Raw genomic sequence first — 23,656 nt, 5'->3', positions numbered from 1 at the left:
CCTCCCCATCAAGTCACTGCAATTTGGGTCCAATATTCTAAAATAAAGGGGAAGTTCAAGATGACCTTGATGTAGAGCTTTATTTGAGACAGTTTTGAATAGGAATCTTGACCCTGCAACATATGAGTCAGGGATAGCCAACACGCAGCCCTCCAGATGTTGAACTATAACTCCCATCGTTCCTGACCATTAGCCATGCTGGCTGGGGCAGATGGAAGTTGGAGTTTAGCATCAGCTGGATAGCACTACATTTGCCATCCATGATACAAATTAATAATGAAGATGAATGCCACTCTGCATATGCTTCAAGCGCCTTTTCTTCACAACCAAGAACCTACAATCTGCTCCTTCTAATCTTGGTATTAGAAGGGAAGGCTTCCAGGCCAATGAACATAGAAACATGGAACTGTAGAGTTGGAAGGGACCCCAAGGGTTATCTACTACAACATTAATTTGAGCCTTAGCCCACCCTTTATAAAACAACAACAACAACAAAGAAGAAGAAGTGCTACCTTGGTTTTACTGCTTGGGATACTAGCTGTAGATAGATGGGGACCTCCTTGGGCCCAGGGCTTGGTTCCTAAAAGGGAGATGAAGGATTCAGACCTTACTGGGATTTATCTCCTGTGACCTGCTTCCAGAGGCTTATCTTACAAATGTGCAGGAGGGAGCTGGCTGTCTTTACTCATTTGAGCCACAGCGCCTTGCTAATTGCTACAATGCTGTGGAAACACCAAGAGACGCCTAGTTCCAAAATGAGAAATTCACATTTATGATTTCAAAGTTAATTAACTAGCTATGGGCAACCCTCTGCATTATCGGACTAACAGCAGTGACCAATCCTACTAGGGTGTTGCAAGGATCACGTGAGGTCCTTGAAACACTCTATAGATGTGAAGTTGTGTTACTGAGATGAGAAGAGAGCCACATTGGAGTCAGCTTGCCAGTTTGGCATAGCTAATCATTTTATATGGTGCCATAGGAGCCAACTTGGGGGCTGTAGGGGCTTCAGATTCCACAATAAAACATTTGAGGGGGCTGGGCCCCCATAAAGTTGATAGGCATTCCCACTCAATTGGTGTGTGCGTGTGCGCACGCGCATGCACTGCATCATGTAATTATGTGGGGCGGGGCTTACCTGGGCCTGCACAATATTTTATTCAAGTTGGCACTCCTGCATGGTGCCATTCCACATGCAAAGTACTTTGTAAACTATACAGTATTGCTGTTCTTTTAGGATTTTTGTGAGCAAGGTCAACATGAGTCTTATATTACAGAGCAGGGATCTGGGCTTTGCCAAAGCTCACACCATAGCTTTGGTGCAGAGGATAAAATCTATGCATGAAGAACAGCAGACCCCACATTGCAAAGGGATAAGGCATGCAGAACTCCCCGGCTCAGCTCTTTGAGATGTCCATGTAATGGGGGCTGGCAGGGCAGAAGACAAGGGAGATCAGAGGCAGGCGGAGCCAAAGTGAGTGACAAGTGTATCTATTCTGTTTCTTAGTAAGAAGGCAGGCAGGTGGGGGCTGGCTAATGATAGACTGGAGATTAGTGGAGCAGTGCTCTGCTTGCCCTTATGGTCCAGCCTTCACTGTGCCCATATATGCCAAGCTTGTGCCCGAAGTGTGAAGTAGCCCAAGCACTAGGCACACAGCCTTCTCTAGAGTGGGGTGACTGGGTGCAGGACATGATCTGTTCCCATGAGATGATAGGAAAGTTTTAAGAAAAGATTCTTACAATTACTTTGGATGATGGGAGGCAGTACTGCTCAAGTCAGTGGATCTACAGAGCAGGGGTGGCTAATCCCCAGTTTGGGGTGTGTGGTCTGGCTTCGTAAAAAAAATAAAAATCATTTCACTCTCTAAGAACCAACCAAGTTTAGGAGCAGTGGCAAAAAGGGAAACAAAAATAAGCAGAAACAATGATGTGGAGGGCACAGTGCCTACGTAATCATATCAGCCATTTCGTGAGGGAGAGGGGGTGATTACCCTTCTCAGCTGATCTGCGCTGGCCAAGTGTAAATGTGACCCATGCTGAAAAGGTTAGTTACCCTCACTATAAAGATTTCCTATGTAGTAGATTTTTAATTTTATTTTTATTTTTAACAAGGTGGAAAACTAACAGCTTCCGTCCAAAAAGCTCCTGGCTTATTATCTGTCCACCCCTATTCACATTACCACTAGGAGCTACTGTAGCAAAGTGCCTTAGAGACTTGAGTTGCAAATAGGAAGACCTTAGTTTAAATTTCACTGCAGCAATAAACTCTGTGGAAACACACTCTCAGCTCCCCACACCTGAACTATGAGGATTAATAGTACTAACCTACCTAACAAGGCTGATTCATGTGGACACAAAAGTGCTGTGTGCATGCTAAATATTGTTGAGAGCTAGTAAGCCTTGATGGGCAGAGGGAGGAGACGGATGCCAGTCATTTTGCCAATTCCCCGCCTTAGCCGCTGCTGAGGCCGCAGACCTCAATGGGAACCACAGAGAATAAAGGCAGCCCTGTGTTCTGAGTCTTGGTCATGCTAGAATATGACAGCATGTTGGGAGTGTGAGATGGAATACTGTACTGGGAGCTGATTTACAAGAAGATCAGACTGGACACAATCCACACTGAAATGAAGCAGATGTGCTCCCATTTATTTCAATAGAGATTTTGCGGGAGAACTTCTCGGTGAATTGTGCCCTTTATTTTTCCTCTGCTGGGCAACACAGTTGTGGAGAAGAGCAAACCATTTGCGGTAGGCAGCGATCCCTGCCTCCTGTGAGTTGAGAGGTTCAAATATGTCTTCCCAATTAAAGCACAGCTGTTCAGAAAGAAATGGAGAGGGAGAGGGCTGCTGGTGGTGGAGCTGCTGTCTCTTTAAAGAGCCCTTCTAGTGACTGATGAGGGTTGGAGAGATAGAGCCAGGCAGGCCCTGATGAAACACTCATCGCACAGCTAGAAAATGACTGTAATTATGAACCAGTCCCTGCAGAAGGATGAACTCCAAGTTTGCTAATAACCCCGCCAGGTGCCTCTCTCATCTCTCTCCATGCCCAAGTGGTCTCTGTGGCAGCAAAGTTGGACTTACAGAAGCTGTAGGCAAATATTTCCTAATGAGAGGTAAATCCCTTCCTTCCTGCAACTGGACCATCCTTGTCAGCAGGATTGTGTCTGTTTATGTCCTGCACCAAAGTAAGAACTGAATTGTTATCTTAAAATGTCAGACCACAAGGACCATCAAGCCTAGCACCGCCTTCAAATAACAGGCAGCCAGATGCCTTAGGGAAGCTCACACACTGAGTATGCTGAAGAAGACAGCCTCCCCCTGACTTGCTTTTTGCCTCCGGATCTGATAATTAAAAGTACAAGTGGGACTTATGCCAAAGATTCCAGCCATGCCCTTGTCAAGGATACTTCATTCCATTCCTCCTCCAACAGTGGTCAGTCAACATCCTAAAGATGGTGTGTGCTTCTGCCATCCTTTGGGTTTCTCCGAGTGTGTAGATAAGAACATAGGAAGAGCTTGCTGGATCAGGCCAATGGCCCATCTGGTCTAGCCAACCAGATGCCTGTGGGAAATCCCACAAGCTGGATTTGAGCACAAGAGCACTCGTCCCTCCTGTGGTTTCCTGCAACTGGGATGCCAAAGCATTGCTGCCTTCAAATTCTGCTGTCCTGACTACATCAGTGTTTGCTGTCAGGTGTATGTAGAAGGGATAGGGGACCTCTCTATCTGGTTCTCAGGAACTGCCCCCAAGCCATAACCCCTGTCCCCAAGCTACACCCTGCTTCAGCCCTACGTCATACCCTCCTTGAGTGTCATTGCCTGGCTGGTATGTGTTCTTGAATTTTTATAATGCCTGTCAGTTATTTCACAAAACTCCAGTTTCCAGAATATGTTGAAGCTATAACAGTTACTCAAGTTTGAAATAACTTTTTTGTAAATGTGGAGTTGTGGACACAGCTTATTACCACAGTAAAGCTAAGGATAACAGCAAATCAGAACACGTCTTGGCACAGTGCAATGTTTACTGGAGTATTTAAAAGAAAAAAAGACAATACAATACAATATAAAAAAATTACACAACACTAACACAATAAACTAAACTAAACAAAACAAAAACAGTTTAGCACACATCATACAATTTCAGTATCTTATCTTTCAGCAATTGTTTCAGCAATTCCTTTCCATCTTCCTCTATTTTCTGTCCTATAATTATCTTAACATATTCTAACCTTATTTTTCCTTTAATACTCTAATAATCTATTTATACCTAATTCCTTATAACATTTCTACTAAAGCCATTTGACTTCATTCCAACATTTTTCTAACATTCATTAATTTTGCAGTATTTCTATAAATAGTCTTTAAACTTTTTTCCAATCTTCTTCCACCGACTCTTCTCCCTGGTCTCAGATTCTGCCAGTCATTTCCGCCAATTCCATATAGTCCATCAACCTGGTGATCTTCTGTCCGATGCTCTTAGCTCTTTTCCAAGCCCCTTCTGCGAATCTTCTTTGTATTTATACAAAAACTTTACTTTGTCTTCTACTGATCTTATTTTTATTTTCCTTCCTTTAAAGCTGAAGAATAGACCTTGAGGAAACTCCCACCTAAAGATGATTTTATTCCTTCTCAGCAGGGCAACCAAATCTCCGTAGTTAGACCTAAGATCCGAAAGGTATTTCGGGACATCTTTAAAAATTTCCACTCTTGGCTGTTGTACTTCTAGGTTCTTCTGGTAGTGCCAACAGTCTCTTATTCTGTTCTTCTCTTTTTCTCCTCCTCTTTCAAATCTGAAGGCCCTCACAGTTTTAAACTCTTCTTGACCCAGATCCAAGTCCCAAAAATCAGCAAATTCCTGTGTGAAGAAGTCTATCAAACTTTCCTTCTCCAATTCAGGTAGGGCTCTGATCCTCAAATTCATCTGTTTTTCTTTAAATTGAATCATAGCAAGCGTCAACTTATGGTCATCAAGTTGCCTCTGTAAGGCTGGGACTCTCTCTCACCAATTGTGTTACTTTACATTCAGCAGCAACGGCTTTCTCCCTAGCTTCCTCCACAGTCTGCCATATCAAAGTAGATTCCTGTATCAATTTCTTGATTGTTTCTGTGTTGATATTCACCTTTTGTCCCAGATTATTTATAATTTCTGTATTTAAGTCAATTTTAATAGTTGCAGCGTCCACTTTCGCATTTGTCACATCTATTTTCTTGTTAAGCTGTTCCAGTGAATCACTTATCTTAATGCAACCGCTAAGGCCTCTTCTGTCGACATTCCTCTTGATTTTAAATATACTGTTACAAAAGCAATAGCGGAAGAAGCAGGGGGGCCTGATATTGAGGCTCTCCTAGATTGCTGCCAAGTCCTCCCAGACCTTAATGTTTTTTCAGGAATTGACTAGTCCGTTTTTTCCTTTCCATTTGCCACAACACTTAACCGATTCAAGGTCAGTCCCAGAGTCTCACAGCTTTTTATCTTGCAGCTGGAAATTCCCCAGCCCAGCTCTTGTAACAGTTTCAAAAGCTTCCTCTAGGGGAAAACAGTTTCTGTTTATATTAGTCAATAATGTCCTCTTTTAAACACAGCTCAAACAATGAAGTTAGTTTCAATTTTCAGTTACTTTTACTCCTTTTTAAAAGCAGACGGAGACAGTAGAAACAATGTATTTCTCTTATTAGCTAGCTGTCAATGAAGGTTCTAATCGCTGTCAGTGAGCCTTCCAAAGAACGTCAGTCCTGCTAGCAGCCCGTTTCCAGGGTCTGGGCGGCGGTATTTTAACTCTCTTCGCTCTCTCCCGCAGGCATATTCAGTTCACAACCCCCCCCCTCTTCTCCTGCCTCCAAGGGGGGGTTTTATGTTCTTTACTGATGGAAATTTAGTCCTTTACAATAGGCTTTCCAAGGCTTCAGCTTGCAGCCTCAATGCTTCAGTCTATTTACAAAAGGGGAAGGCGGACTTCCTGTATTGAACCTCCCCGTTACGATACCAAATTAAACTTTTAGAAATCCAATTCTCCCGCTTCAGCTCTACTCACGGGTAATTACTTTAAAATCAAATTGTCCACAGGAAAAAGTCAGCGCTCTCCGGCAACAGCTATGCGGCTTCGCTCCATGGAAGAAGCAGACGATTCGAAGCACCGCGCCGCTCACCCGTTGCTCCGGACCCCCGAAACCGGGTTTCCCCGTGAGTAGGGGAGGTGCAAAAGGTGCCTGCCGAATCCCACGCTCACAGGCTTCTCCCGCCTGTAATTTTTTGCGGGTCTCCGCCTTCGCCGTGACGGCCAGACCCAAATTCCCACGGGGCAAATTCCTCCCGATCAGAGGAATTCCGCCATTACCGGAGGCACCAACCCGGAAGTCCAGAGTATTAAACATAAACACTAAACATCTGCTGGGACTCTAAAAATGAATTCAGTACATAACAAAATAGATGACATGGGAAACAAACTGACCTTTTATATTGAATCACTCATAACCCTTTATTGAAATACTGAAAAAAAGGAAATGTGTTAATGAATTTTTGTTCATTGTTAGTTATTATTTCTCTCTAATTGCTATCTGAAATAGTTGCATTCACATGTAGCTAGCCTGAGCTCAGAAGATGTAATGTTCAAATAGGTTGAACATTCTTCACATTCTGGTTTCTGAATGTTCCCATTCTTAATGCCCAATCTGTATCCATGTTATGGAAACCCTCTAAAAGCTTGACTACATTTCAATTTAAATCAATTGTTATGATTTCCCTCTCTCAAGGAACTCTGGGAAATGTAGTTCTGGGAGATCTTAAGGCTCTAAAAGAGAATTATCAGTATCTTTCCAAAGTGGTAAATTTCCCAGGCTACGTTGGCTAAGATCTTATAAGCCATTTAGTCCCCCTGCTTGATGCAAATAATCTAAAGCATTGCCAAGAGAGTGCTTGTGTTTATGTGAAATAAATGTACATTAAATTTCATATGTTGCAGTATACATGCCATCTTTGATGTGGATGTTATTGCACATCATATGAAGAGACTTTAAAGTCTGGGTAAGAAGAGGAATCTATTTTCATGAATAGGATAGTGGGTTATTTTATGCATGTTTCAGCACCCTGGAGAGTTCCTGTTTCCTCCAGTTTCTCTACCAAACACTTGTCAAGAAGACCATGCTGTAATAACAACATGTAGCCCAGCCAAGGGCCCATGTAGCCTAGCATTCTGTCTGCAAAGTGGACAAGTAGATGTCTCGGGGAAATTAAATGGGACATGATGGCAAAATGCACCACTTGTTTGTCCAAAGCAAGTTGTAATCAATTGTATACTATCAGGAGAAAGGTGGGATATAAATGCAATAAATGAATGAATGAATGAATGAACATATTTTACTTTATTTACTTTATTTTATTTACTTTTATTTACTTATTTTATTTTATTTATATCCCATCTTTCCTCCAAGGAGCTCAAGGTGGTGTACAGCTTTCCTCCACCTCATTTTATCCTCACAACAACCCTGTGAGGTAGGCTAGGCTAGGACTGGCCCAAGGACACCCGGTGAGCTCCATGGCTGAGTGGGGATTTGAACCCAGACCTCCCAGGTCCTAGACCAACACACTAACCCCTACACCACACTGACATGAAGGTAGTCTAGTTCACATTACTCAAAGAATTGCGTTCTGCATTTTCTAAAACTGAAATTTGGTAAAATGTCAGAATTTCTGAAAACTTGCAATTTTGCTTTCAAATATGACTTAGAAGGATTATTTTAAAATCTTAAACCTCACGTCCCATTGGTAGATTCTGGGAGGAATGTGAAGCTTGCCAGATTTATACCAAGGTAATCTGATGAATGGTAGCTCTGTGTGTGCATCTCATATCCCTATCTCCCTTTCCCTTATGCTACTAGCAAGTTACCCAGGCAGAGTTGGAGGACTGAATGGGAATGTGGGAAGTACTCAGCACACCTATTTTGTGCCATGTCACTTCTGCACATGTCCACATGTTCAGACAATGATACAGGTGAAAAGGCATCCAAGCTCCTTTTAGCCCTATGTGTGTTGGCCGTGATCAAATGGGACTAGATTGCTCTCCTTGTTTCTGCCTCAGCCCACGAAAGCCAAGTGAAATTCAGTAACAGCGAATGTTGAAACAAAATCATTTGCAAAGTCCTACATGCAAATTCAAGTTAGAGGAATTTGCTTAAGGCGTTCCCCAGTTAGTTTCAGTTGAGCCATTTTGAAACCAAATGTAAAGGCTGCAATTTTGCACACAGTTGACCTACTGAGAATCTTACTTATTTCAGTGGATTTTAAGTAAGCTGTGTGCAGGTCACAGCATAGGTTTTCATCCACGAAGCACGTCCATTGGATTTGTCAACATGAAACACTATCTTTTCACATGTCATTCCTGGAGAGTGTGGGAGGGGAAGAACTCCAGGTTTGCTACCACTGGGAATTTAGATGTACCAGGTGAGCAGTTAACTACCGCCATCTTGTGGCTTCAATGACCTCTACACCTGAAATATGATGAGAAACAGCTTTCCACTGGCTGGCATCACGGTGTGGCAGATGGTTTGCAGTCTCATAGCTCAGCTATATCACACCCTGGAGGTGTAGTTTAATAAAACTCACACAACTAGATCCATTGTGTCGGAGAGTGAGGGCTCTGCCACCTTTATCCCAGAGATCCAGGTGTAGGCAGGCAACCTTCCATGCACTTGTCCTGGATGTGTTAGTTGCAACATTTATTCTGAGCCAGCAGCTCTCAAGGGTTTCAGATTGAGGTGTCTCCCAGCCCTACTGAGGGATGCCAGGAATTGACCCTGGAACCTTCAGCATGCAAAGCAGCACAAAGAATTCTTTTCCACTAAGATCTGCAAGACACTCTCCATCCATAGGCAAAGGGCTCCCGTGCACATCAAGTTTGAAGTCCAACACTTATCACTCTAGGAAATAGGAATCGCCTGCAGTGGCATTTTACATTGCATTATTAAAGCTGAAGCAGATCAGTTTTGGGTTTCCATCAGATTTTGGAGCAAAAAGCTAGATCTTGAACAAGATTGGGGCTAGGAGTTTGGTCTAAATACCTATCCATGAGTTGTAAGTCAGATGGATTTTTTTCTCTTTATATAGTATTGCTATATTTATAGCTAGCCTGTCCAACTTGTGGCCTATCCAGGTAGACAGCTAGCAGCCATGTATGACAGCCAAACAGGGGCTCAATAAACCTTTTGTCTTTGCTGCCTGCCTGGGACTTGAAGAAAACAGGTCAGTCAAACAGCTTGCTGACAAGGCTGTGAGGTGTGTTCACCTGGAATATACAGGCCTGTTCTATAGGACTGTGTGTGTGTGTGTGTGTGTGTGTGTGTCTGCCAGATTTCTTATTAAAACACATTCCCACCTCTGATGCTGCAATAAATGAATAGCAACAAAAATGAAACATTTATTTCTTTTTTACCCAGTTGTCTTTCAATCTTTATGTTTCTCTTAATGTAAGTAGCGTATATTTATTATAAGCATACTTAATATTTTAAGCATGAATAAAATCCAAATTACTCTGTTCTAAATGGAATCTCTTCAGCCTCCCTCATAACTTTTATCTGGGATTTGGGAGTTTTATTCTAATTATACTGTATTCTGTACTGGATGTTTTGGCCTTTGGCTAAATCAATAAAACCTGACTAGCTGATAAACACACACACAGACACACACACAGACACACACACACACACACACAGACACACACACACACACAGAGAGAGAGAGAGAGAGAGAGAGAGAGAGAGAGACTTCAACACAATAAACACTTTCTAATCAGCAAATGACAGAAGTATTTATTCTGAAATATTGTCAACGTTGAGTGTTCTGCAAAAGCAAGTACTGCCCCCACCATCATGTATGTGGAATGTTTGGCCACCTTCTGCTGAACAAGAGCATGTGCCAAGTGGGGGGAAAGTACTACAGCAAAAGTCTCTAGAGTATGAAGAACTCTATCTTAGAATGGAAAAGGCTGAAGGAACAACAGGAGAGGAGACTGTGCTTCTGCAGCAGATTTAATGTGGGCTGAGGACATCTCATGTGCACATATTTTTCTTAGGAATAGCAAAGAGGGGTTCTAGGAAGTGTTTCTGTTGCGTCAACAATGCAAGGGACAGGAAGAGATGAGACCCAGGTTATCTAGGAGGGAACATAAAATAAATGTGAAGATGATCATTTGGGAGGAAAAACTGTGAAAATAGAATGATCAATAAGGTGGCCAACCCACAGCCCACATTCAGCCCAGGTTTTTTGTTGCTCCGCAAAACCCTCCCACTCCATTTTTTTTTTTAATTGACAATATTTCATCAGTCTTGATGTGGACCCCTCCGTTTGTGATGTCTGGCGACTGTTGTGCTCATTGTAAATCAATCAATCTCCACAAAAACGGTCCTGGACTTGCTGTTATGTATGTCTGAAACACAAACTTCAAAAATGGATTTTCACTCTAGGTAACTAACCCACTACATCCAGCCTTAGGGTACTGCATGCCCCTCTGCTCTTGGTTCACAAAATAAGCCCTGCTTGGAAATTTCAAGTTATATGAAGAAAGCCTCCAATTTCCTTCTGGAAATGAAAAACCTACAGTGAATACAGGCAATCACTTGCCACAAGGCACCAACACAAGGAATGCTGAGCAGTTTGCCCAGGGCTCATAAACGTTTAAAGGGCCTATGAATCTAGTCCCAGACCTGGCATAATTTCCAACTCAACACTCTTGGCTTTTGGGAAACCAGCAGGGAGGGTAAATGAATGAGTGTGCAAGTGACCTGAGTGGATCTGGCACAAAGCCTGCTCACCTGCTTGCTGTAATCTCAGGACTCTGGATATCAGAGGAAAGTGTTACAGGTTTGAAGGTGCTAGAGTTTAAGGCTTGCAGTATTAAAACCAGGAAACAGCCACACTCATGCACATTTAGGACAGATCCATATGTGCATTTGAACTGTGTACTAGACACTTCCAATCCTTTAATTAGCATGTGTGAGAGACCAATTAAGTAAACTTCCTAAACTGTGTATTAGACACCTCGTGAATCGGTTGAAATTAACATGTGTTAGAAAGTAATTGAGTCAGGCAAATTTCCCTTTGAGGTGTTAGCCTAGGGTAATGAGTCATCCACACAACATGAGGATCAAAGGCAGTGGGACTTCTGCCTGTATTAAAAGAGACCAGTGTGAAGCTGGGGTGTGACTTGAGGGAGCAAGGCAAGCTGCAGGGCAAGGATGCTGATGTGCCTATGGAGGAAGCAGGACCCACGTCTATATATGTTGTATATAAACCATGTATCATAAACCATATACCATATACCATAAAAGCAAAACGCAGACTCAGGGTAAAGAGCACCAGGAGCTACCTGGAATCTCACACTGCTGTAGAGATTGGGGGTGGCATGTAAGCAGAGGCTTGACAACTATATGTCAGGAGTGCTCTGATGGTGTTTCCTGCTTGGCAGGGGGTTGGACTCGATGGCCCTTGTGGTCTCTTCCAACTCTATGATTCTATGATATTTATCATATCGCAGACTCATATGAATGTTCTTAAAATGTAACACTGGATCAAGGATCCAGCTTGTGACAGAGTAGTGGGCTTTTGCTTGAGCAGATCTGGTACCCAGGTCCAAGCAAACATGGAGCTAGCCTTGCAGTTAATTAAACAGTGGTGGCCAATTTATTGGACTAGGGCACCCAAGCAAAGTCCAAAGTATTTCTTAATTCCACTGCAGCATACACTGCACCCCACTCACATGCCTTGAGGTGGCCTTGCCTCTAAGTGTGGGGAGCAGCCAGGAAATCAGAGCTGACTCCATGCTACAGTCAAGCCAATGAGACTCTACTGCCTGTGCCACTTGTGGCACCCAGGCTACAGATTGGTCACTCATTCTGCAAAATTTAAAATTGTATTTTGACATAGTTTATTCTTCTACCTTGACTCCTACATCTTTTTAGCACCTTTGTCTAACCAGCTATTCCTCCCCTAGCCTTGCCTTGTATAAATGTGCTCCCTGCCAACACAGTACTGTATGACCTTACTGAATTCCACCACTCATAACTCAAAATTCACCTAATGAATCTTAATGCTTTCTCCTAATGTGGAGACTTCCTGGCTTGCTCCGGCAGAAAGGAGAGGCCAGAAGATGGAGCCAGAGACAATATTCCTCCAGGTTTAATCCAGGCTTATGTAAAAAGACAATCAAGAAACATTGCGTGCAGTGCCTTTTTAACAAACTCTCTGTTAATGTTTCAGATATCCAGCCTGCTCTTGGGCTGGAGAATATCATCCACAATAATGAAAGGATATGGATCTCCCCACTCACTGTTCAATTTAAGCCACATCTCACCATAACACAGCCTCAGAATTTGTTTTTGCCAGGGTTCAGAGACCTGGAATATGTCACATATAATAGAGACAGGAGTGTCTCTGAGCATGGTTGAGATTTCTTTCCTTTGCTATCTGGTATCCGGGGCTGTGCTTCTAGATCAGTAGGCAGCACTGCCAGACAGGGATAACCCTCAACAACCAACAACTGTATGATCATCTTTGTAATCCCATCCTAAAAACAACTGTCCCAAGACAAACCAGTGGTTCACAGAGCCACTTTCCCATTAGTCAACAGCAGATAAGACCTGAGTCATTACCAAGGTTCAACAAAGATAGAAAGCAGTTTATATATTATGACAATTATATTGGGCCAGCTTATATGGCTGTGAGAATATGCTATCTTTTGGAGTTGCTCACTAGTTTTCATCAGGCAGAACAGAAAGGTGGCTGATTCTCAGTTAATTACCCAACAGTTCATCTCTGCCTAGACAAAACAATTATTTGCAAAGGGAAGTAAAATTGCTTTCTCTCTATAGTTGAGAATAAGCCATATAATACCTGCCTCTCATCAATGACTAGATCTTTAGGGATCTTCAGAACCAGATAAGTTATAGAATACAAATGAGCAATTGCTGAGCTTCCCTCCATTTTCTCTTTGCCAACTGTCCACCATTTTGGAGCATCCCTTCTTTCACCTTTCCCCCCCAGCTGGTGCATTCCCTTCAACACAAGTAACAGCACCACCTCCTGGTGGTTGATTAAAATCACACTATGTGTTTCATTTATCTTAAGTGCAGTTCAGTTAACTCCAAGGCACCTCTGAGGAAGACTTATCAGCCGATGAAACAGTAATGGGTTTGGCAAGCAGCTGAGGAATGCAAAAGGAAAGTTCCTTCAAAGTTTTTGACTTGCCATGAGAAAAGGCAGCCACTTCAGGTGATGAATTTCAGGTGCCATTAAGAGCAACGGAGTGAGGGCCAAACTACATGCTAAGTGCATATTTGAATTTGTCAGTGTCTTTAAATAGCAGCTGCAGGTTTCCCTAATCTCAGTACTATGGCAGGAGTGATAGGTATTGTGGGGTGGGGGGTGGGGGGCAACAGCATTTTTCTTTTCGGAACAAATAGTAGTTTGTGAGGCGTGAAGCATTTTAATTGGAACTGCACTGCAGTGGAAAGGGTTAATCTACTCCTCAGCCTGTGCTGAGGCTCCGATTCAAATTGATCGAGGATGGGGGCTTAGCTGCTATTTAAAAACACATGCCACACATTTATTATAATGTGTAGCTTGGTTCTGAGAGACAGACATATCTGAGAACAGTTCTCTGCCAAGTTCTAGTGCAGGCATAGGCAAACATGGCCCTCCAGGTGTTTTGGGACTACAACTCCCATGATCCCTAGCTAACAGGATCAGTGGTCAGGGATGATGGGAACTGTAGTCCTAAAATATCTGGAGGGCTAGGTTTGGCCATGCCTGTTCTAGTACATCAGCCCCACTGAAGTGAGTAGCAACTATTCAAGAGCATCGTATGGAGACTGTAAAGGAGAACTGTCCAATGGCAGGCGATTAAACCTGAAGGAGATCCACCACAATCGTTGCCCAATGATATGAACTCAGTCTTGTCTTACCTGCCATTCATCTTTCCACATCGTAGGCGGGCATAAGATATTCCTTTGGCACAATCCCCACCATGCTGTCCAGCTCTCCGACCCACCAGCCATACATGTTGTACTCCTGGAATTGAAGTAAGAACAGCATTAAGTGAAATAGCTGGATGAAGGGCCTTGATGTCATGGGCTTAGACTCCTGCCACTGTCACAGAAGATGAGTTTGGATTTGATATCCCGCTTTATCACTACCCTAAGGAGTCTCAAAGCGGCCAACAATCTCCTTTCCCTTCCTTCCCCACAACAAACACTCTGTGAGGTGAGCAAGGCTGAGAGACTTCAGAGAAGTGTGACTAGCCCAAGGTCACCCAGCAGGTGCATGTGGAGGAGCAGAGACGCGAACCTGGTTCCCCAGATTACGAGTCCACCGCTCTTAACCACTACACCACACTGTCACAGAACTTGTAAGAACATAAGGGCCTCCTGGATCAGCCCAATGGCCCATCTAATTCAACATGGGAGCCACACACACAAGCAGCCTGAAAGGTTACAGCAAGACTGCACTAATTGTCATTGTAAAACATACATGTGCCCATCATTCTGGGTAGTGGCGGGATAAATTGCAACATACTCAGCATTAGGTGCCACTTGGTGTTGATAGAAAAGTTAAAGTGCTTAATGGATTGTGTCCAATGAGCATAGGATCACAGAATTGTAGAGTTGGAAGAGGGTCATCTGGTTTCCTCTTTACCAGGTTAGACATAACCAATTCCCTCAACCCTTCCTCTTAAGGCTTGGTTTCCAGACCCCTGATAATCTTGGCCGCCTTCCTCTGCACACACTGTAGCTTGTTAATATCTTTCTTAAATTGTGGTGACCACAACTGGGTGCAGTACTCCAGGTGTGGTCTGAAAAGAGCAGGACTATTCCTTCCCATGACTGGGACACTATACTTCTGTACATGCATTTAAAATAGCAATATGAATTATTATTTCTCATTTATTTATTTTTTTAACTTTTAATTTGATGTAATTTTGGGTTAGCTGCCTTGGACACTGTAGAAAGACAGGATATAATCAATTGCATTAAAACAATAAAAATACAACTGTCAAAGGCCTAACATATAAAATAAACCTGTTGGAATAAAGCAGCATTAAAGCAAGAGTCCCAAATGCTTTGTATTTCTCCCTTCACAAATGCTGCACCAAATAAAACTACTTTTAACTTACCATAACATTTAAGAATACAGTATTAATATTCGTAGATAAGATTCTCTGTACATATAAAGGTTTGGACTAGGCTTCTGCCTGATGCACCAGTTTTCTAATGGGAAAGGGTTGTGTTTGTTTTTGCATATTCTTCAAACTGTATTCTTCCGCCTGCAGCTTGAAGTGGAAGAGTTCAGAAAAATATCTACCACTTAACCCTGTTGATTGTGCAAACTTGTCCATACAGAGCCTTTTGCTGCAGCACCCAGAAGAACTGAAAGTTCTGACAGAAGTTCTGTTTTGGCTGTGGAGAACCCAGGACTGTCAGCTCTCTGGCCAGTGAGTGTGGCCATAGAGTCTTTGCCCTTCCCTTAGCGGTGGAAAACATGATTCTAGCAGCTGTTGGCCCACCGGACACTGGGTGAGGCAGAATGTCCTACATTTTGCTCCTTAAATAGCTCCAGGGATATGTGAAGTAATAGTAAAGTAGAGTTCCTCTGAGCACATTCAGAGTGCTTTCTTCTCTAGAATAACCTCTCTCATGGACATGTTAGGAGCAAGACGCTGCAAGCTGAAGGGTTTCCAGACAAGTGTCGCAGCATTCAGTATAAAGGCTATGGGTTGTTTCACACAAGTATGTTAATCACTTGTTGACTACGCAGCATCTAATGGTGACATGCATGGCGAATGAGCCATTATAGATTAATCACCACAAACATCTTTCATATCACCTGATGTCAGTTCACGCACAATGCTTTTCAGCCCAGAGTCAGTTCACACATTCTGCTAAAATAGCCAAGTACAGAGTAATGAAGTGATGTAGATGTGTGTGTGAACAAGCCCAAGGCACCAGGAAAAAAACAGAGAAAGGGATACTGTGCCAGATGGATGTAAAAGGCAAAGACAGAGACCGGACCCACCTTCTTCCAAGCACTGCCTTGGCCTGAGCACTTTGAGGTATTTTAAAACAATTTCGGCTTTGATGGATTGCTGGGGAGCCAGCGATTGTTCATAATCAAAAAAGGAAGAATGGAATGCAAATGAGCACAAGCCGAGAACCATCGGCGCCGGGCGCTTTATTTCCCTGTGCTGTGCCAAAAAGAATTAAAACAACATTAAACTCCCAGCAATAATGTTTAAGCTCTCGTTTCCGAGTGCCAAATTGCACCGCTCTGGATCATACAGATGTTCGTTAATTATGCTAATTTTTATTAAACTATTAAAATGGAGGAAGTTGCACTGGCAGAGCCCCGGCCCGAGGTGAACCCTGCCTTGCGTCTGGAGGTGCTAATTTGCCAGCTTCCCTCCATAAGCTGCTGATGCTGGAGGTTTGGGCTTTGCTTAGCGAGGGGGAATTTTTTTGTATGGGGTGATGGAGAGGATGACTTCTTCAGCAGAAAATGTTGAAACAAATTCCAGTGAGTGCTAGATGCTAGACCCTTTGGACCTGCACACATCCATTGATCCAGAGCAGGCTTGACCATGAGGACAGAGGAGGTAGCTGTCTGTGGTGGCTCAGTTCAAGAGAGGCTCCCCATGCCACACCAGCAATTCTGAGTCCAGGCTCTTAACCCTCCTTTTGTGGTAGCTGGCTCCCCATGGAGAGTGTGCTCCAGGACCTGTGCACTGTAGCTTAGAGTTAGCAGGGGACACCCCTGACTCATGCCAACAAGGGCAGCAAGAATGCCGAGTTTGTCCTACAGCAATCCAGCATTAACAAGGGCTTTATTATTATTATTTTGCAGGAATGTTTCAGCACTGTTGTAACATCTCTAAGCTCTGTAACTTTGAGGTCAGCATCCCAAGCAGAGTTCAGTTTCAAAAATGATAGTGGATTTTGGGGAATATACAGAGTTAATTCCCAGCCCCTCTCCTGGGCCCAGGGTAAAAGGCCTCAACAAAAGGATATCCTTGGCTAAAAATTTACATCCTTCAGGTGTCCTGCACTCCCTGATTCATAGGAGTACTGGTATGAAAGACAGGTACACTGAAAGACTGTCTAAAATTGGTGTGCTGATTAGTGAAATCAACTGGAGGCATGTAGTATCAAAAATTAGGAAAATCTGTAATGTTCTTGGCTTGAAGTCTGAACTGTGGCCTAGGAAATGGGATCACAGGATTTCACCTTACCTGCGCTGACTGCATGAACTGAAAGAGGTGTGTGTGTTATCCAAGATGTGTATAAGGATCTCAAGAACAGAACAGAAGCTTAGGGCAGGGGTGGCATCCCTGCCGATTAAAAAAGATGAAGCAAAAATATGCAAAGGAAGTAAAAATGAAATGCAAAATTTCTCTCCCCATCCCTTGGCTCCCAAATTTCTTGTCAGCAGCAAAGCTGAAACAGCTGCATGCGGATCAATCTTTCCTGGGCGTGGGGGTCCGTGGAGGGATTGCACATGCACAGACATAGAAGAATTTATGTTGCTGATGTACACCAACTAATAGGAAAACAATATCTAAACCTATGGGAAAGGACATATAAACCAAAATAGGATGCCGACAAGCGACAAGGGGGACATTTCTTGGCTACTCTCAGCCTTCTCATGCAGCTGTTTTACTGCTTTTCGACAGCGTCACGGGTGTCCTTTGCATGCCTCCTGTCTCGATGTCTGGACTCTCTCTACCGTGCCACAAGAAAATGCCTTAGCAAGCAGGTAGCGGCAGGGGGTAGGGGGAGTAAGACTGGGAGGAAACAGCAGGCAGCTCTCGTAAGCCGGAAAAGAGAATGAAGACCCCTGCTACAGAGTCGCTCGCTTTTAATTTCCATCTGCCCCCATCCCCACTGTTTCCCTATTTGTAGAGCGTTCTGCATGACAGCTCAGCAACTACCCAAGATGACCACTGATACGTCTTTGAGGGGCAAGGCAGAAACAGCCTCAGGGCTGCAGCGCTCTTTTGCTTTCTGTATAAAATATGTGTGCATGTATATTACTGGGGTGCAAATCTAATGGGAAGTTATCACCCACTGAGTTCTTTCTCGGTAAGCCCAGATGCAGCGGCTGGTTGCAGTTACTCAGTGGTCATAGGAATATAATGAATGTGCTTTATACTAAATCAGACCTTTGGTCTATTAAACCCAGTGCAATGTACTCTGACTGGTGACGGCTCTCTAGCAAAGGTCCTTCCCAGTCCTACTCTGTGAGGTTTTGTAACTGGAGATGCCTATGCCTTGGAACAAACTTGTTACTTTCTGCATGCACATGACATGTTCACCTGCTGAGCTAAACCAAGGTAAGACTTGCTGCTTGTTAAAAGCTAGTTTTAGATGTTATATATACCCCACATGCAGACAAGGAGAAGCCCCTTTATGTGTCGCAAATGCTTTATGCAGGAAGAGTGATGTTTAAAAGATCCTTACCAAATGCGTATCCCTAACCACAAATAGCAGGAACATGCTTCTGATTCTGGCAGCAGCTTTTACAACTCCTACTCATGATGGGTGAAGTGCATTTAGTGAGTATTTTTAATATTACTGTTCAGGATCTCATGTGCATTACATGTGCAGCATCTCCGTAAGTAAGCATTTCCTGCAGGCTACCTGTCAGCGAGGCAACACTGAAACAGGCTGTCATTTGCAAATAATTAAGAGCAAAAATGAATTTGACTCTCTCTCTGTGTGTGTATGTTCAAGCAAGTTCTCCTTGCTACAATTTATTTCCAAAAATGTGAATCTATATTCTCCTAATTATGGTTGCACTGGGATTTAGAGCTAAGCTCTTGCAAAATTCATCCCACTTGCATGAGCTGCCAACATCACTGACAGTGGAATAAGTGAGACAATTTGCAGAACTCTGAACTAAGCTGTTGACGGGAACAGCAAACTACAATATGGCCACAGATAAGATTGACAGGGAGGAGGAAGGCTGGGCTGAATTCCTGGTCAATCACCAAAGAGGTTGGTTAATTTTTAGGAGCAAGAGGTGTCTGGAATAAACACTCAAAGGAATTCCTTCCTTCGGTCCCAGAAGTGTATGCATTGGATATCCTGTGGTTACTCAAAGTATACAGTAACTACATGTTATGAGAGACATAGTGTTGCTATCCAAAACAGCAGTCTGGTTTTGAGCTCTCCCCTTCCTCCTCCATAACATGTAGTAAAACTAACAGCATGTTCTGATACCATCATCATGTTGCATTTTTCCTTGGCACTGACAACCAGTGATTTATCTCTATTGATTTATTGCAATTATTTATATTCTGCCTTCCAGGATGTGGCAAATCCTTCCATGATGTGAGGAATTTGATGTGAAGCAATGACGAGGAAACACGCAGCACGACATCAAGAAATTGGCTACGTTTTACTACATGTTACAGAGCAGGGAGAACTCAATACAGAACTTCTGCTTTTGCTGGTAGCCCCGTATTTCTCATCATGTACAGCTCTGCCCTCACTATGAATGGAAAGAATCACTGCACATGCTCAGAGGCACTCTTTTTCATCTACTTAGTTTTCTCCAGAGCAGAGCCCCGGCACCAGGGCCGGCCCACACATGAGACAAGGTGAGGTGACGGCCCACTGGGGCAGCAGATCCCAATGTTGATCTCCCCCCCCCACCTTTGTTCCTGATGTAGCTCTTCCCTCGTCCCTTCTTCCCTAGTGGGAAAGGGGTGCTATTTTGGGGTCTGCCTCAGGTGCCAAAATGTCACGGGCTGGCCCTGCTTGGCACGGAAAATAGATTCTGGGGCTAATACATCCTATCTCCCAATTAAGCCTCGGGGTTTGGAGGCAAACTCTTTTCTCTATAGTGAGACATTACCTGTTCTAAAACAAAAGGCTGGCTCCACACCCCACCTTGCCAACGCTGATCTAGCAATATTTACTCCTCAACCCCAACTTAGCTCTAGTTACAGTCCAAGTGCCTCGTAAACAACCCCGATCCTACTTTGGCGATGTAGTTAATCAGCCCCAGTCGCTCACAGAAGATCAATGGCGGGATGATGGATGCCCGAGGAGAAAAGCCAAAATCAATCACAGGCTTATCGGTATATGATTGCTTGGCCCCATTATTAGTGCCGGAGCATCATACATTATTGTTAGTAAAATGGAGGCCTCTAATTCATAGGTGAGCTGTGTCACGCATTATTGGAGGGTCGCTTGACATGGGAGGGTTTTATATTGGGTTGCTGCAGACATCTGTTTACCTCAAAAACTGGCCCAGGGCTGAAAGCTGGCTCAGAACAAAATTTAGGGCTTAACACTGGAAAGGAAGAAACCTGAGCACAGTGGCTAGTTTTTGAGAATGAAAGAGAGGTGCTAGGGTCTGAATGCCCCCCAGGAAGCTGCAGTGACAGCTCAAGACGTTTCTCCTGTGCTCATGTGCAGCTCCCCCCCCCCCCCGTCATTTCAAAAGGGCTTGCATAGAGAAACTTCCCTGTAGGTAGTGCTCTATGAATGAGACCTCTCTCTCTCTCTGTCTCTTTATTGCCCCAAACCTATTTTCTGAGATGACAGCCTTACGTTGCCTCATGGACAGGCAGAAAGTCATGACGTGGCCTCTGCCATGGAAGTCTAGCCTTCTTAATCCTAGATATCGGGGCAGGAAGGGGCCCCATCTCTTCAAAGAAGCTTGTACTTTCCTTCCATTTCCTCTGGGATATCAGGAACTCCTGTAACTAGGGAAGGACTTGCTTTTGTCTTCTCCCAAGAGGAGAAGAGTGTGGAACCTCACAGTGTGGAGATGGGGTGCAGAAGGGAGAGAGAAGATCTGGGAAATTACAGAGTGGCCAGTCTGACTTTGATACCTTGGAACACACTAGAACAGAGGAAAAAGGAGTCAGTTTATAATCATCTATGTAACAATGTAGTGATAAGTGATTTTAATTGGGTTATAAGCTTAGTGGATTGTGGGAATGTAGTGGACATAATTTATCTTTATTTCAGCAAAGCATTTGATAGTTCCCCATTATATTTGGTTAGCAAACTGGTTAAATGCAGGATATATAATAATACCATCAGGTGGATCCAGAGCAGGAAAAATTGAGCATGTTCATCAGTGGTTTCTCATCAACCTGGGTCATGTTTTTGAGCATGGTATCACAAGGATCTGAGCACAAGCACACTATTCTTTCCTGTAGTTTCCAGCAACTGATATTCAGAAGCATTGCTGCCTCTGACTGTGAAGGCAGAGCATAGCCATTGGGGCTAGTAATCACCTTTACAGAATAACTGGGCACAGTACTGCAGATAAGGTCTGACCAGTGCAGAATAAAATGATTTTTTTAAAAGACTTGGAAACTATGGTGCTACTAATGCAGCCTAAAATTGTATTATCTTTTTTTTGGCAGCATCACACTGCTGATCCATGTTCAGCTTGTGATTGATTATAATTCTGAGATGGAATCAAATCTTTATTATTATGGTCAATGACCAGATCCTGAGATCCTTTTCGTATGCCTGCCAAGCCAGATGTCCCCCATACTATCCTTGTGCATTTGATTTTTTAAAAAATCGTCTATATTGAATTTCATTTTGTTAGTTTCAGCCCAGTTTTCCATTGGCACCACACTTTTTAAAAGAATGCAGACAAATTGGAACAGGTTCAGAAGAGGGCAAAAGTTGTACAATGAAAGGTTGAGGGAACCGGGTGTGATTAGCCAGGTGAAGAGAAGACTGAAGGCAGATACGAGAGTAAACTTCGAATCTGTGAAGGGTTCTCTTATAGAACAGGGTACTTACTTTCCACTGCCCCAGTGGGCAGGACTAGTTCTAATGGGCTTACATTACAGATGGTAGATTTCAGTTAAACATTAGGAGAAACCTCTCAACAATAAGCACAGATAAATGAAGACCAGGAATCCAAGGGACCTAATGAGACCCTCCAGACTTTTCTATCTGTTCCTTGGGACTTTTCCTAGGTCACACCTCTTAAAGGCTCTGCTCTGCTGGAGTGTGTTTTCCCTTCAGACCAGTGTGCCTGATAGACTACAATATGGATATGCAGCAGCTCTGAGAGCTTTAAAGGAGGTAGAGGGACATGATTGGTTTTCTGGCATTACCTGATTCCATGGACCAGGAATGTGTTATTTGCATCTTGTGTGGAATTCTCTGAAGTTCCTTCCTCTGAACAGCTGTATGGGTGATGCATTCCTGTTATAATTGGTGCTTGAACGAGTGCTTAATTTCTGACTATATGTGATTATTTCTCACAAACACCTGTATCTCAGAGTAAACTCAGTTGTTTTAACTTCTAAGTGCTGAAGTGAAGTGCTGGCGGACAAAACACGTTCTGTAAACTAACACTGGACATATCTGGAGAGTGCTTAGTTCAATATGGGCACTTCACATCAGAGTTGTGATTAGACAGTTGGCAGGCACAAGTGTCACTGATCATACCTTTTCCTATGGATACAAAAACAATTCAGTGGCACATAGATTCCCCCAATGATTCATACCATTAATGTTATATCAAGTCATAACATTAATGTCATAACAGGAGTGTATGGAGTGTTAGGGGAGGGTACTGCTTCTGGTGGGGAACATGTTGTGCTCCTTCTGGGGTAATTTATCCACCTTTGGTCCCCGCCCTGCACTCAGCTCCCACCTGTGGCTCCTAGAAGCTGTCAGCATGTGACAGAGCCAGGGAATGGCTTTGACTAGCCAGCTAAACCAGGTAAGGATAGCTGAAGGGACTCAAACCCTCGGTGGTTAGGGACTTGCATGCGAAGCCAGGCTCTGGGGAATTGAGTGGATAAGACCAATAGTGGGTCCAACAGTCAAGAAAGTGGCTTCCGCACATGCTGTAGAGGGAAGTGAGGGGCAGATGGACCTCGTCAATCTGGGAAGGTAGCCCATCTAGGAGAAGGAAAACTCTGATCCTAAAACTTTGTTGCCTTGCAGGACATCTTCGGGAGAAGAACAGGCTAAGGAGTAAACACTACACAAATCCAGAGTGGAGTCCCTAAGACAGTTGGGTGGCACTTCGTATGACTCCTTCTGGCAACTCCTGCAGCCAACCTGGTGCCAAACATATTGCTATGCTTTCCTTTGGACCACATCAGCGAGGCTGAGAGGAGGGTCTTGTCATCTTGGCAGCTCAGGACCACCATACACACTGCCCAGGCTTGCACCCCGGGGAGCTCACTTCAGTACTGCTAACACAGCAATTTCACCCCTGGAGGCACACTCCATTGTCTCTTGGGAGTGATGGATACCAACAGCCAAGTCACAACCTGAATGGTAGACATACGTCACAATAGTATTACTACTACTACTACTACTACAATTTATATACCACCCTTTATCAAAAAATCCAAGGGCAGTGTACAACATTAAAAACACCTTGCCACTCTGGGAACCTCAGTAGCTGAAGGCATGGGATATAAATTTATTAAATAAATAAGCAACAAATTCATAAGAAAGCTCAGTGATCAGCAATACAAGATGCTTTAAAGAATGGCAGAAAGCTATTACTAGATTTATCTGGCAGGGGAAGAAACAAGAATAAAGTATAAATTACGGACAAATGCCAAGGAAAGAGGTGGATTCTCCTTACCAGATCTGAGATTATATTTTGAGGCGTC

At 43.5% G+C, this 23,656-nt stretch overlaps 1 protein-coding gene across 12 annotated transcripts in view; it reads right to left on the bottom strand.

Moving 5' to 3' along the window:
* The window catches only part of SKAP1 (src kinase associated phosphoprotein 1), a 350,548-nt gene that overhangs the window by 19,477 nt on the left and 307,415 nt on the right, over window positions 1-23,656 (bottom strand). For 11 of the 12 annotated variants that reach the window (XM_079949868.1, XM_079949869.1, XM_079949867.1 and 8 more), the window contains 2 exons: window positions 13,950-14,055; window positions 9,774-10,143 (listed from right to left, as the gene is read on the bottom strand). In XM_079949868.1, coding sequence (XP_079805994.1) covers window positions 13,957-14,055 — 99 coding nt within the window. In that variant the 3' untranslated portion in view covers window positions 9,774-10,143; window positions 13,950-13,956. Of the gene's footprint in view, window positions 1-9,773; window positions 10,144-13,949; window positions 14,056-23,656 lie in introns of those variants that run through there. The other variant, XM_079949862.1, reaches the window with a different exon arrangement.

Source organism: Podarcis cretensis (assembly GCF_951804945.1).
Source record: "Podarcis cretensis genome assembly, chromosome: 13".
NCBI lineage: Eukaryota > Metazoa > Chordata > Lepidosauria > Squamata > Lacertidae > Podarcis > Podarcis cretensis.
Note: the sequence above shows the minus strand (reverse complement) of the source record. Positions and strands in the feature narration are given on the sequence as shown.